This window comes from Solea senegalensis, linkage group LG1, assembly GCF_019176455.1.
Source record: "Solea senegalensis isolate Sse05_10M linkage group LG1, IFAPA_SoseM_1, whole genome shotgun sequence".
In the NCBI taxonomy this organism is placed as follows: domain Eukaryota; kingdom Metazoa; phylum Chordata; class Actinopteri; order Pleuronectiformes; family Soleidae; genus Solea; species Solea senegalensis.
The window spans coordinates 16,223,598-16,239,613 of NC_058021.1; the positions used below are offsets into that span (position 1 = coordinate 16,223,598).

General features: G+C 39.0%; 1 protein-coding gene across 1 annotated transcript in view; it reads right to left on the reverse strand.

Moving 5' to 3' along the window:
* Positions 1 to 1,486: 1,486 nt before the first annotated feature.
* The window catches only part of sntg1 (syntrophin, gamma 1), a 37,465-nt gene continuing 22,935 nt past the window's right edge, over positions 1,487 to 16,016 (reverse strand). Inside the window, exons 14-20 of the mRNA XM_044045167.1 lie at positions 10,586 to 10,624; positions 9,000 to 9,116; positions 7,208 to 7,279; positions 6,610 to 6,762; positions 6,350 to 6,442; positions 2,713 to 2,823; positions 1,487 to 2,586 (exon numbers count right to left, since the gene is read on the reverse strand). Of these exons, the coding sequence (XP_043901102.1) occupies positions 2,404 to 2,586; positions 2,713 to 2,823; positions 6,350 to 6,442; positions 6,610 to 6,762; positions 7,208 to 7,279; positions 9,000 to 9,116; positions 10,586 to 10,624 (768 nt within the window). The 3' untranslated portion in view covers positions 1,487 to 2,403. The remainder of the gene's footprint in view (positions 2,587 to 2,712; positions 2,824 to 6,349; positions 6,443 to 6,609; positions 6,763 to 7,207; positions 7,280 to 8,999; positions 9,117 to 10,585; positions 10,625 to 16,016) is intronic.

Below are 16,016 nucleotides of genomic sequence, written 5' to 3' on the forward strand. Positions count from 1 at the left end.
AATGCGCACTGGTGGGGCAGGCGTCACTAGTACACTTAAGGCAGGCAAGTCTGAAGTTCCTGGGGACAGAATTTCATGTGGACCTCCACACATTATAGTTGAATTTATTTCACCGAGATGATCATGTTCTATACAGCCCTGAGTATACATTTCCTCATAGGCAGGGGTGTCAAACATACGGCCCGCTGGCCAGAACCGGCAGGATGCATTTGTTAAAATTTCACATTATGATTACAGTCTAGATTTGTATTTGATACCTGTGACTAAATGTGTTGTGCCTTTGTCGATCCACTGTGATCTCTAAGTTGTTTTGCACACGTGTAAATGGTAAACCTTTGCATAATATGGTTGAGATTGCACTGGTTGAAATTGTTTGTGATACGTTTTGTGAAAAGGTACGTCATTAAATGTTAAAACAAAATATCTTGGTGTTTATAGGTTACTATGCTATTATTTTACTGGTCCGGCCCACTTGAGGTCAAATCACTTTGTATGTGACCCCTGAACTGAAATGAGTTTGACACCCCTGCTCTAAGGACACGGTCATGTAGGGACAGCACGAGCTTCATAACTTTTTTGATTGGAAGGACACTCACAGGAAACAGAAAAGCTGCAAGGGCATCACTTTCTCCTCTAGAAAGGCACTTCTGCGATCAATTATTTTTAAATGTATGTTTTTCTTTTCGAGGCCTCATGTGAACAGCAGCCAGTAGGGCACCTTCTCATGTTTTTGCCACTCTAGAGGACACTTTATTGTGTGCCTTGTGACTCAAGAGGGCATTTCACCGCTGTATGTATGGCAAATTAAGCTTGGATAACTGCGTTTTAAGGTTTGACTTATGCTTCACATACTGTAATTAACACGTTCTCTCTTCACACATGCACACACATCAATGTGTCATCAATGTCGTTGGACAAACATCATCATCATGACACTGTGACAGATGTAAAAAACCCGCCACAAGTGAGCCATGTTGTAAAAGGCCTCATTTATTACTTCATTACACAGCATATTTGTTAATAAAACATCTGCAAAAAATAAAATAATCCTCACTCTAGCTCCTGTGTTATAAGGGAATATGCGACCAGGATCGTTTAAAGCACAGAAGCATCACTCAGACTTTCTTTGCATAGAGCACACCACCACCACTTGTTCCCCTCACACACTCATGTCGGCAGAACAAGCCTGCACAGTACGAAGCTCTTCACTGACCCAGTTTAATTTGCTGTCCTCTAGACTCGAGACTTACTGACCCGTGGGCCTCTAGTGTTTGGGTTCTACTTTGTAAATGGAAAGTAGGAGCATGACTAATTGCGGCTCGACTCTCTGTGATTATCAAAGTTGAGATGTGACTCCGCTGCACTCCGCAGTGCAACACAGAGGGACGTTTTAAAGGGGCATAAATCTTTTTGCTACATTTGCGATTTCTTTTTTTTTTTTTCCTTTTTGTCAAAAAAATGTCCCTTTTTATTATATTTACAAGCTTGAGTCAGAAAAGATAAAATATTCCAAAAATACACCATTGCTGATTTTTATTCTTCTAAATTGGTCCACAGAGTAAATGATGACAATGACAAGGTTATGCACTGTCTATCTACTCGACTCTGGTGCACATCGAAATGAACAAACGCAATAACTCCTACACGTAATTCATTTCTCACCATAATTCATCATTTTTTTTAGCTCATTTGAGCGTCAGTGTTTATTTACACAATCAATTTATTTTTAATAAATGATATAAAAAAAAGATTATGCAAGCTGTTTAAAATCATGTTCAGAGTGTTTTTTTTTTGTCAGATTACGCTTGAGTGGAAGGTGAACCTGATTGACAACTTTCATTCAGTAATTCTGCAAACACTCATACATACAGACGAACACAAACAAGGTTATAGAATATAATAATACCAGCGCCGATTTAAAACCATTCATTTCTTACCTTCATTCTGCCAGCAAAATAATATTAAACTCTTTAAAACTTTTAGTTGGACGTCACATAATGTATGGAAAATATATTTTGCTTTAAAACTGATTTTGAATATAAGTTAAAGTTTTTTCTACACACAGAGTAGAAAAACCCATGGTGGGAGTGGATTTTTCCTTTTTGTGTGTTGTTGTCGATTGTTGTGGTGTCTGAGGAAGGAAAAAACTTGACTTGAAAACATTTGCAGTCCCACATTTTTGGGCTCATAGTGTTTCTGTGAAGTTATTCAAAGTAGAGGTTTGTGTTAAGTTCCACAATTATTCCAGAAATTCCTGAAAATCTGATGCACCGTCAGAGATGACGGCTGTATCAGTCCCTCCTAATCTCAGTTTACTCCTCTTCTGCTGTCCACATCTTTAGGCAATGGTCACGTGTGTAAGTTCAGTGTCTTTTTTCACGAGGGCTCTGAGAGCAGCGCCTGTCAAGTGACATATTTGAGTTTGGGTATCTGTGAATTACATGAGATACTGGACAGTGAAGCTATCCCAGTGGTGGTTGCGGTGCTGTGGCTCTCCACAAACATCGGGTCCAGACAAGCAACCTTGGCAGCAAAAAAAGCATGAATACAATGAAGCACGGCGAAGAGGTTTGAGAATTCCAGCTCCTGAGAGAGAGAGAAGAGAAATCTTCTTTATACTTAATTACATTTGACCTTGCTGCTTCAAAAGTCTATAGCATTTCTTCTCATGTTTTTCAGCGTTACACTTAACACTAGGTTTATGTTACTTACCTTTGCTTCAATAGATTTGGAGTCTTGATTTTGGAATAAAAACTTGATCTTGCTTTTTCCATCATCAGATGATCCTTTTAGTTGAGAGAACTTGTATCTCCACAGCACTGCCTAAAATACAAAGAATACAAAAATGATATCAGTCTCACTTTTCACCCTTTGGTGCTTATTTTAACCATAAAAGGGCCGGAAAATGTCCTGTGAGTAAGTGACTTTGCCCATTTTTCCAGCATGACTTTCAATATCTGGCAGTTGTTTGATATACACTTTACTGCATGTTAAAATAGTGTATTAACAATTTAAAATGAAGAAAACCACAACGTTTTATTGAGAAAAAACACTGCGGTTGTACACAAACAAAATTTGTGTAAAACATGTTTTTGTCTCAATGTGCAAACAATTGGAAACAATTGACAGGCGTTTTTCCAACTCTCTCCTCTCTGGTGACAAAGACACTGATTCTTCGGCTTCCTGCAACAGCATATGTATATATACACACACACACACACACACACAAACTACTTAGTTTGGTGTTTTGGTCTGTTGCATCACCCACTACTGTCAAGAAATTGTGACTGATACTGAACTTCTAAAAAGTCTCAGTACTCTTCTCAAAAACATCTTGACCAGAGAAGAAAAATGAGGGTCTGTAGTGGAGATATGTTAAAAAATAGACGTTGAAGAGGAACAGGAAGTTGACAGCAGACATGCTGGTGTGGATACTTTTCTCCCAGACAGGGAAGCAAAACAGTGAACTTCAGCCACAGTTAGCAGTTACTCTCTCTCTTTCTCTTTCCCTCACTCGTTTTTACAGAGGTGCAAAGTAAAAGTACCACTTTTTTGATAAAGTTTAAAACAGTAGCTTGTTAAAATGTACTCAGTTACTTCTTTTTAACAAGGTTGGGGGTTCTTTCTCGTGCAAAAAGGGGAACAAGGGAACACAAATCTGACATGAATTGTTTTTCATTAAAGGCAAACGTTTACAAATGAAAGTGCTGACAAAATAATGAATAAATATGTAAACACATAATGTATCAGTCAAATGGGTCAAAGGTCACCTGTCCTCATCATTCACCTATCCAGTCACTTGTAATTATAGTCATAACTAATAATCTACTAAATAATAGTACATATATCACCTAACGGGAAAACACAACAACTATGCGTCTCTAGTCACTGCAATCTAATTTATGAATTCCTTCTTGTGTCCCTCGTCCTGATTTCAGGAGATTTAACAAAGCCACAGAAGTTGCCCCTGAAACAGCAGAGTTCAGTGATTTCACTTGTGCTGAAGTGGATAAACAAAAGCTGCAGAGTGAGTCGAACGAATGGCTCTTCAGGTGGAACACTGTCCACGTTTTCCACATGAATATGTATCTGTCCGTGTTACAATATTGTGTCGTAATATAGCTATATATATATTTATTTATTTTTATTTGACACCCTTCTTGATCACTAAAAAACACACATCTCTATTTTTCAGAATGTTAAAACTTTTATTTTATATTATTCTGACAGAATAAGCACCATCATTTTCCTCTTGAGGGTTACGAATGTTCTTCTTAGTCCAAGTGCTTTTCCCGGGACAACACCATAAACCTGATCTTTTTTTTTAAGAGAATACGTGACCCAGCTGTCAACCAGCACAACACAGTGAGACTACAGTGGCAGCATGAATACCTTTAAACGCTGGTAATGAAAATCCAATACAACGCTGTGAATTACTGACACTAATTACACAAATTCTACTGTATGTGTGGTCGGTTCCTAAGTCATCTTTTTAAATCCGGATAAATAATTAAGGAAACCTTTATTGAAGAACACATTTCATACATGGACGCGTTTGGTCGAAGCAGCAGAGGCCGGACATTGCAGCCATATGTTCATTATGCTGAAGTACATTTCACTCAGCCACGGTCACAGCATGTGCACTCCGCTGATGAAAGCTGGTAATGAACTGGTTATTGTGAAGGCAGATATGAACACGAGATCCAAACCTTAACCTTGTGTTTGTTTCTTCAACATAAAAAAAATCTAATCTCCAAATCCCCTATTTCTATTTGTTTCAAATTAGTCAACGTACTCTGCAGTTTTTATTTTATTTTGCACATTTTTGTTATCTGGTGTATTATTGCAGCAAAATATTTCCCACCCAAAGATGTTAAAGCCAGACTATTTTGATGGCATTTTTTAATGCAGTCGGTCGTCACATTAATCTTAATATGTTTGCTCAAGTTTGTTTTTCTCTCAGTTTAACTTCAAGGATGGAGCCACTAGAGTCTTGACAGCTCACTTGCTATAAACACAGCTATCAGCACTTTTTTTTCTTGCATTTGCAAAGTGCTAAAACTAAACCATTTTGAAGCTTATTGCTGCACCCACAGTCACAGCTTGATAATGTTTACCTGTTACCTTACAGTCTTATATACTATAAATCCATCGGCCTCGTTTTCTACATGACACGAGTTTCAATTATGAGCGATCTTTCACACGGCTTTAACCCCTTAACACCGAGCGCATCGCAGACGACACGTTTGTGCGAGCGCACTTAAGTAAAAGTACAAGTATCTTCCCACAAGTATCTTACCAGAAGTAAAACTATGCCATTTACTGTACTTAAGTATCAAAAGTAGTTTTCTGATATAAAATGTACTTAAGTTTTAGAAGTAAAAGTATTTAAAAAGTGAGGAGTAAGAACAGAGCCATGGTGGATCAGTGGTAGGGCGAGTTGTCTTTCAACTGGAAGGTTGTTTCAGCGTATGAATGAGTGATTGGCAAAACTATAGTGTAAAGCAGCTCATCAAGACTAGAAAAGCTCTGTATAAATACAGACCATAATACTAACTCTTCTTCTTCTGAAACAAGTGACAAAGATAGTTAGAGGAAATGTAGCGGAGTAAAAGTAAAAGTTGCTAGAAATATAAATAACAAAGTAAAGTGCAGATGCGTGAATTTAAAGTATTTGTACTTACATGACGTTACATTAAAACACTGTATAATAATATAACAAATAACAACTGGGATTCAGTGTATGAAAGGGTTTAGTTTGAAGTGAGGAGCTTTTCAGGATCAGCATCTTTGTCACCAGAGAGGAGATTAAAACAAATTCTAACTTTGAAATTTGCCAATTCCAGCTTTTAATTATGGAGAAACATTGTATATACTGTGTCAGCTATAGTAGTTTATGTACGGGTTGTGTTTTTGTGCATTTCATTCTCTGAACAACACGCTGGCAACAGTTTTTATTGTGTTCTGAGGGACATTGTTGCGCCACACTGCAGGAATTAGGGCCAGAATCTTAGAGAACAACATGGCAGCGCTTGTGTCCTGCACCGGCACATACTGTAATGTGCACCAGCGGAGGAGTCCACATGGCTCTCAGATTTGGGAAAGAGTCCAAAATGAACTGCAGGCAGAAGTGAGAGGTTTGAGCAGAGGGGGAACCAGCCATCTAAACAAATAAATGTGCTGATACTTTAGAAATGCACACGGGGCAAAAAAAAGCTTATCGGCACCAAAAAGTAAAGAGGGGAAAAAAAAGAAAAAGAAAAGCAGAGGCATTGTGGTTAGTTTCATCACACCGTGTACAACGTCCCACTGAAAGCATCTGTTTCTCTGTGACTGTGTTCCCACTCACCTTTGAAGCTGCATCAAAGCACACAAAGCCCATGCTGAAGTCAATGGTGAGACCCATTAGGTGGCTCTCCATGATACAGGCGTATGTTTTACTCTGCAGTTGAAAGGAAGAGAACAAGATGTTACCCACGAGGTCACAAAAGTCGCAGTGTTTTACGATCTTTACCCATCTAAAGGCCCTAAAAACGACTGAGCTAACAGCGGATGTGAGATTCCAATCATTGCAATTCCCTGCACGTTTTCCAGCGTTCAGGTGCCGACCTGTATTCTCTCCACCTCCAGGAAGGTGGCCATCTGAAAAGCCTTTTCCCAGACCAGCAGCTCACACTCCAGCTCCACGCTGAAGAACATGTCCTCGCCGCTCTCCGTCTGGACGCTGAAGCAGTGCTTCCTCTTGTCCAGAAGGTCGTTATCCTGAGATAAGACAAGCACAAACTGCCAATGCTAATCACGTACAGAGCGATGCGAGAGAGCGATGCAGCTAAATGAAGGTTCATTTCAGTCTGAGGACTGCACCTCAGAGAGCACTTCACTTCTTATTCCCCATATCTTCAACACTCACATTAAGGTAATGGGTTTATACACAACGTGCAGGTTTGTGTTACATCCTCATTCTCACATGTAACGGCAATGTAGGTCATATGTGAGTCTCTACAGGAATAAAGCTCCTATAATGTGTGTCTGAATACATTTTTACAAAGACACATTCACGCGATCAAACTAAGTGTGACCTTGAATCGAAAACTTTAAAGTGCTACAAATGAGGAACACATACAGTAAAGTGGGTGAGTTTTGTTACCGCAGTCCTTGGATTTAGTTGATATTCAGTCAGTGTAGCAAGTGTGGCGAACTCCGTTACCTTTAGAATCTTGCACATGATCTCATACACGGTAAAGCTTTTCTCGGCTCTGGTCCAGTCCCACGTTGTCACCTGAAAATATCACAGGCATTTTATTTATTTATTTATTTATTTATTTATTTATTTCAGATTCCTTTTCAAGAGTGAACACAGCTGCTCTTTAAAACTGCGTTTATTTACAGGCTTCAGAGGAAAGTAAAGTAATGCAAATGCTTGAACACGTGTCAATTAAGAAAGAGCACATGTTTTGCAGCGTAGGGCAAACATCAGACCTATTTAAGTACAACACTATAAATGCATATACATTTAGGCTGAATTGTGTGTTCTGACATAACAAGCTGGCCATGATTAGACTTTGATGTTTGAATGTTTTTTTCTTTTCTTTATTTTGAAATTGTGAAACTCTATTTCGTTCACTGTTGTGCTGTTGTGAATGTTTCTCTGAGGCTTTGCGTTGACTGGTAAGAGTTTAAAAACAACGGAGAAAGGACTTGAAAAGCTCCTCACTTCAAACTAAACCCCTTCATACACTGAATCTCAGTTGTTATTTGTTATTTTATTATACAGTGTTTTAATGTAACGTCATGTAAGTACAAATACTTTAAATTCACGCATCTGCACTTTGTTATTTATATTTCTAGCAACTTTAGAAGAAGAGTTAGTATTATGGTCTGTATTTCAGAGCTTTTCTAGTCTTGATGAGCTGCTTTACACTATAGTTTTGCCAGTCACGCAACATGGGGTTAAGTGTCTTTGCTCAAGGACACTTGCAGAGCCAGGAATTTAACCCACAACCTTCCAGTTGAAAGACAACTTGCCCTACCACTGACCCACCATGGCTCTGTTCTTACTCCTCACTTTTTAAATACTTTTACTTCTAAAACTTAAGTACATTTTATATCAGAAAACTACTTTTTCTTTTGCTTCTGGTAAGATACTTGTACTTTTACTTTTTAAAATGAATTCATGTCTTAAATAAGAGAAAATGTGAATGAGTCAACAGCACGTTCACCTGGAGTGTAATCATCTGTCTTCAGACAGTCTGTCATTTCTTTTATACATATTTATTTTTGGGGTAAATGAAATGCAAAAGGTGCGTTGTCTTTTCCTCTCCTGTTTTTGATTTGCTCAGAACATTTAATAAAAGTGAAGTAATAAAACACCCAGCTACTTTTAACATAATATCATAATATAAATACAGCCTTATTACTGCTATAGGTGGAAAAAAGATAATATAAAGATAACAACAACAACAGCAACAATAATAATAATGAAAACAACAATAATAATAAAACAAGTCCATCCACACTCAAGTGTTGCTTCAAATATAATCCAAAGTGTCAATCCCTATCCATGGCTGGGATTTATTTGAAGAGACCACATGTTTAATAATAAATAAGTCTCAAAACAAGCTGGCTCATATATTCCGCCATCCTCTCACATTAGCATATTTCATTCATATCACACAGCACATCCAAGATGAGCAGGCAAGTTCAGTAATCTATCAATCTTTTCCCATCTTCACTACCATCGACAGCTTATCCCTCTTGTTATAATCACTTAAGTGGCTGGCAGAATGAAAACAGATTTAATGATCATCATCAATCAGGGGGAGGATCAATGGAGCACAAAGGATTATGAGTGAGCTGCTTCCTTCTGATTCCAGCAGGGAAGCATTTTCTCCTTCAGCGATACATAAACATTTAATGAGACATCCCGCGTGGAGTCGAGCCACGCCACGTTCAAGCACTTGGCGCATGCGGGCAAATAGAGACGAAGGGTCCAAACTTACAGGTGGTGCTGAGAACTTGAAGAGCGAGGAACCTCTCAGCGCGAGGAACTTTGGCAAATACATTCGGTCCTGAACGGAGTCCTGCTCCTTCTCGTCAACCCAGCCCATGTAGATAATCTATCCAAGGTTAAAACACATTCACATGTATTTAATATCACAAATAAAGCCTTTACCCAAATGATCACAAGCAGAACTATGACAGGTTACTTTAATAATCCCCATCGGGACACAGCCATCTAATGTCAAAGAAGTAGAAATGAAGGAGACACAGAAATGCTAAAAATACAACTCCCATATTTATCCCGGTGCTTAAAGCAGTGAAAAACCCATTAACAGATGTTAATATCACACTGACGCTGATAAAAGGAGTAACACATGACAGCTTGTGATGCGTCCAACGACAGTAAATGTAATATGAGACGATGGTACCAGTTGCCACATAAAAACTATTTCAAAGTATTTGTTTCTCACATTTATGGACCTGATGTCTTATTGAAATAATTATGTATTCACAGAGGAGAGCTAATAACCACTGTCAGGCGCCGGGATGCTGATGTCGAAAGCTCAAAGAACTCGAATCTTTGTGAGTCTTGTTCAGATTGGGTCAAATTGGATTCATTGATATGTTGAGATGTTTTAATATATACAAGGCATGCATTATCAAAGCCTCATCTGTTTCAGTGTTGACAGTAAACTATTTCATGATGTAATGTGGACACTGCACAAACATTTGCATGGAAGATTGTGCTAATTTAAAGTAGTTCCTATAGGCAGGTAGATGCATAAAAGAGAATATATAATAGGCTGTGTTACAGTCAATGAGGACTAACAATAGAAAATAAATAATGTAATTATATATCAATCTACTAAAGTGGAAGCTGGAGGCTGTGTAGGTTGAGAGCAGGTGATGCTTTACGTCTTTATACCACCCACTCTCAAGTTTTTAAGAGAAGAAAAAAGAGGTTAGACCAACGGGGAGATGAAAAGAGCGAGCACAGAACACACCCTCAGCTGCGGGTTTTTCCAGTTTTGATTTCAGACATCAAGACTTTCACACCATCACTCCTCATTAATGTCAGGCAGAAAATCAACCTTAGTAAAGCGTTTACTTGTTTGTCATTTTTTTCTCTTCTGTATTGAGTATTTATTTATTTATGTATTTATTATTTTGATGGATCTGCTGAATAAGCCAGTGAAAGATTGGGGACGAGCAGTCACATCCCTTGCAGCTTAATTTTTCAAATGAATTGTCAAGTGAATTCACAAGCCAAGAAAAAAAAACAACAACAAAGAAATACTGAAAAAAGAATCCCTCTCTCGTGTCGATGCCCCTTGTTTGAACTGAAAGATGACACTGATCGTTCACTGACTGAAGGCAGTGAAATCCCTTCCCGATCGTATCTCTATGGGTTAGAATTTAATGATGCAAACACTTTCTTTTGTGTTGCAAGAGCAAAATGGGGCTGTTTTCTTTCTTTCTCTGACTGACTGGCCTGCTTAGTTTCAGACATTGGGTAAAATACACAAAATAAAATAAAATAAAGAATTGGCAGGAGCTCTGCTGCTACGGGAAGAAAACAACCTACCTGCTGGTTGACTGGGAAATTTCTGTTAATCTTCTTCACCTGTTGAATTTAAGAGGAAAGTCAATAAGTCATTAAAAATATCCGACACTCACAATCAGGCACCCGTTAATGTCCGAATACGTTGAAGTATTTGCAGGAGCGACTGACAGTCAGAGTGATCATTAGTAATGTGTAAGAATAAATAAACTATGATGTTAACCCCAGCACCGAATAAATACCGTTAGAGCCACTTAAAAAAACACATTACAAAAATGAGAAAGAAAGAAAGAATTATTTCCACAAGGACACAAGGCTTTTCCTAAAAAGAAATCCATTAAAAAAAATCCATTCGCTGTGGTAATAAAGGCAGGGAAAACTACTAAGAGATCAGTGAGCCTTTAAATTAAAGCATTCTGCTCAGATCCCAGGTATCACTCGCACCTAATTCCTGCCGCACTATCAATATAACTCTTTCTTAGGAGCTGAAGACTAAATTAAGCTGTCCAGGCCCGATACCGTCCTCCAATAGAGGCGAGAACTCTGCTCTTTGTGAAAAGTTACTGAAGTTAGGGAGGGTTTTTTTTTGGTTTTTTTTTCTCAGCGTATGCAGGAAGTGAAGGGAATGCAGCCAGAAAAGTGTAAAGATTTGAGCTGTGAGGAGTTGGATATACGAGAGCAGTGACGGTGGGTTTGTTCGGGTGCAGCTGTGAGTTGTTGAGGCCAGTCACCGCTTACTGCAGGGCTGACATCAATTAGGAGAGGCTGAGGAGTTTACAATCTTCAAGTGATAACTCACACATCTACTCTGTCTAAAAATACATACAGCATCATCCTCCTGTCACTGAAATCACTGCTCAGTCTTCCCTATTGTGTCCTATGGCACATTTCTATAAACATTGATTCTTGCACATTTTAATCAATGCCCAGTTTTTTATTCATAGTTCTATTCCTACATTTGCTGTCTTCGGGTGACAATCAACAGACGGAATGTTTGCTCGTTTTAAGCAACATTAAAGCTGCAGTGTCTATATTTTATAATACAAACACACATTATGATTTCACATAATGGTTGCCACGTGCATGTGTTTTCTCGGCAACTCCGCGTCGCGCCGAAACGGAACTAGTTCACGATCCTACACGTGGGACGGCGGCAGCTCAGTGGTAGAACGAGTCGTCTTTCAACTTGAAGGTTGTGGGTTTGATTCTGCCAGTCTACATGTATCCTTGGGCAAGACACGTCCCCCCCATGATGTGTAATAGAAATGGATGTGAATCGATGAATGGCAGAAACTGTTGAGTAAAGCAGCTTTTAGTGGTCATCAAGACTGGAAAAGTGTTATATAAACACAGACCATTTACCTTGACCTTTGTTTTAATCTGGACTTTTAATCTTAATTTATTCCTGTTTTATTTTTGCCTTATAGTCATCACTGGGGTTTGTCTTCTCCCTGTAGGTTCTGTGGATTTCCTGTTTTATTTTGACACTTCCACTTTGTTTGGACACTGACCTCTTGTTCTTCCCCACTTCCTGGTCTTTGTCTGCTTTCCCGCCTTCTTGATTACCTGCCCCGCCCTAATTAGCTTCACCTGTTGCCTCTCCCTTCCTCATGTGTATAAATACTCACCAGCTGGGCTTTGTTCTCTGCTTTGCTTGTTGTACCCTGTTCTCCCTGTGTTATGGATCTTTTTTTTTTGCTTTTTGCTTTGGATGCTTTGGACTTGGATGTTACCTGCACTGACCTCATGTTGTCCCACATTAAAACCACAACCACCTCTTTTGATGCTAAAGGGTCTTTATTCTGGTCTGGAATCAGTTGAAGGAGAGAACGCTGCAGACAGGGTGAGTTTTTTTTTTCTTCTTCTTCGTCCTATTTCATACGTGAAGCAGCAAAGCTGCTGTGAGGGAAATGTGGCACTCAAAATTGACTTTCTTTATTTGGATTATTTTTCTTGACAGTTTAATGTGTTAATGAATTCAGCGAGGCCGGTCATTTCAGCAGCTCACAGGTTTTGGTTACTTGGTAACGACAAACATGTCCAGCGCCTCGGTGCAAAAATACCTCTGGCTTCTCCCATTCATCTCAACAGTTTGACAGAATAAACACCGAGAGTACTTTTTTGCTCAGGTGTGTTTATATAGTTGTTGAAAATTGCCTTTAGGTTGTGCTGGAAATAAAGGACATAAGCCACTCTATATTGCACAGTCTTATAGCCTCTGTATATACATTTTAACATAGTAATGGAAAAAAAAGCATATCACCATATGCACACTGCAGCTTTAATTACTTCTGAGTAACGAATAACTCCAGGATTACATCATTACTGTCCAACTGTATATATGTATATACATAGGACTATGAAGATGCATTATACATGCATACATTAACACAGCTCCATATGCTTGACACAGTTTACCATGCGTCCCTGAGGAGTATTACAAAGCCTAAATCATCATTGTGAGTTCTAGGGTAGGATGGCGCTTGTTCTGGCCACACATGTGCTCAGTCACCAGTGGGCTTTTATTAAGAAAGCAATTATTGGTGTGCCTTCTGTGTCTGTGTAATGGACTGGCAAATTCTCTGTGTTGTCAAAAGTATCTTTTTTTACTTTCGGGTTCAAATGTTTGCACTGAAATCCTGCAAGTGCTGCATGGAATGAGCTGCAGAAGGAGTTGAAGCCTATAGAGTTATTCTCACTAAATACTTTCCAACTCGGGATGAAAGAACTGGAGGCAGACTGACAGATTCCCCGAGATGTCACTTGGTTGAACTAGTCGAGAAGCTGAATTCTTCAGGGGTTCATTTTTTTTATTTTGTGCTTTTTATGCTCTGTTTTATTCTTGATGAGATTGCTTAGTGCTTATAGTCCTGACAATGGTTAGCACTGTTGCTTCACATAAAAGAAGGTGCTGGGTTTGATTTCTGTGTGGAGTTTGCATGTCCTCCCCGTGCCTTTGTCTTCTGTTGCATCCTGACACCTTGGGTCAGGTAGGTTGGTCCATTGTGGCGACATGCTCAGTCACAGCGGCTGTGAACAACTCATTTTGTGGTGCAATTTCAGTCCTTTCCTTTCATAACTGTTACATAAAAAGTGTCCTTAAATAATCCAACTGGTGATACGCGTTACTTCCTGCCAGTATTTAGGAAGATGATTAAATTCCAATCCAAGAAACTAATCCATCAGTAACCATCACTCAATATGTTGAGGGGCGCTGCCTCAGAAATAATCAGGAGTCCGTACCAAACATGACCTGACCTGAGATGAGCAGTGGCCACGTTTCAATGCTTGCTGATAGGAACAGACAGACATTTAATTTAAAAATTGCCCCATATTTTGTATCTGCGTCTCAGCCAAAGCTTTTCAGTCTGAGCTGCCGTTCAGTTCACTTGTATTCCATGCCAAGGCTAAAAGACCTAAGCTGATACAGAGAGCATTAACAAAAAAAATAATGAATCATGGGTGTGAGTCAAACCTTAACATACACTCTAGATGTGAACTGATTGTGAGTCATACTTGGAGAAAGCTAAAAGAAGTGTTCAGCCTGCAGTAGCGGCTGCTCTGTTGTGTAGCTGGCAAGTGGGAGTCGTTAGAGCCAATGGAGCAACACTTCCTTCATAATGCTCCCCAATCGCCTTCAATGATGCCTTCAAACGCACCGCTAAACAAACTCACAAGTGGTTTTGTGAGCGCGAGGATGGTCCCACGAGCTACCAGGCCCAAACAATGAGGAACCTTTATGGGCATCTGTGGAGCACAGAGACCTGAGCAGTTTTTTTTATAATGAACAGAACAATACTGACGACAAACAGCTCAGGTCAAATGTCAAAAACAAAGTAAGTCCACTGCTTGTGCGTCTCACTTCATTTAGCTGCCCTGCTTAAATCCGTGGGCTTCATTGATCTTCTTCTTTTTTTTCTTTGTTAAAGGTCCATCTATGAATATTCATTTAGTCTTTTAAACCCAACTTTGAAAAGGCAAATCCTTCAAATAGATTCTCAACTTTTACATTATTTATTTCTTTTTTTGTATATAACGTCATTCTGGGACTCATCTGCAGCACAGTCAATCAAATCAATCAAACACTTTGTCACCAAAGGGCAATTGCAGGAGCAGCAGTGAAATAAACCACAGGGCAAAGACGTGCGTGTCACATAAAAGGCTTCAAAACACAAATAAAATGTAAGAAATAAAACGAGGCGCGTCAAACACGATGAGTACCATATTTTAGAGTCAAATGATCAACACTATAGTTCATTCTCATGTTGTTTTGTTTTGGTTTTTGTATCTAAGCTGCAGTTTCACATTCCGATTAATAAAGTATTCTATCGACCATCTGGCAGTGAGTTTATATGTGCTCCTGTTACCTTTTCCTCGGGGAGTTTAGAGCCGGCAGAAGGCATGAAAATAGTTATTATGCCGTTTGCTTTTGGCGACGAGTTAAGCAGTGTGTTGCAAATGTATTGTTACTAGAAATGATATTCTGAGCAGGAGCACAATGTTTCTAAATGACAATAAATACAAGTAAGAGTTAATGCAACACAAAACATTCAAATGAGAGAGAGAATAAAAATGATTATCAGTGAACTACTCATTAAAAAATCAAGCTATTCTTGGAAAAACTATTTAAGCTACTCAAGGGAGTGGGGTTGTATAAAGTATTTATGCATAGAGTGTGTAAAACAGTAGACATCGTTCAGTAAGCCATGAGAACCAGAATAGGATGTACGTGTTATTTTGATGTGAACAAGGAGAGCAGGGAAAAAACAACCTTATAGGAGCCCATAAGGAAAAATATCAGTAAAATCCCTACTCTTTATTATGTTGTTTACCATGCTGTGAGGCAGCCCTCTGAATGCATGTAGGAGTATGTTGAGAAAATATTGTGTCTCAGGGAAGAGTTGTCTGACAGCATGGCAAACCTATGAAAATATTTAAAACATGGTGCAAAGTTGGATTTGCTTTGTTTTTGTTGGACCTTGTTTACGAGGCTACGACACACATTCTCTGACCCTGTTCACATCAAAACAAGCAGATTGTGTTTTCAGTTCTCCCGTTTCTCAGTGTGCTGAACATTGTCTATACTTTATTTTTATATTAGCCTCGACTTATGAAGCTTATTAATATCTGACTTCTCCTTTGGCCATGTCAGAATCACGTTTGCTCGTATTTACATTCATTTACATGTCATTCCTTTTAGGAGAAAGTGGTGAATGGTCTCATATTGCAACTTTTCTAATCTTTGACCACTCAGAGCTGCTTTATACAGCAGTTTTGCCATTTGCCAACGCATCTATGTGAAGCACATTTTCTATCACACGTCTTTCATACCCACTGACACGCTGCCGACACAGCCGTCAGGAACAATGTGGGGTTAATTGTCTTTCCCAAGGACACATCGGCATGTAGGCTAAAGCCGTGTTTCAACCAAGTGGAACAGTTCCATACGGTACGG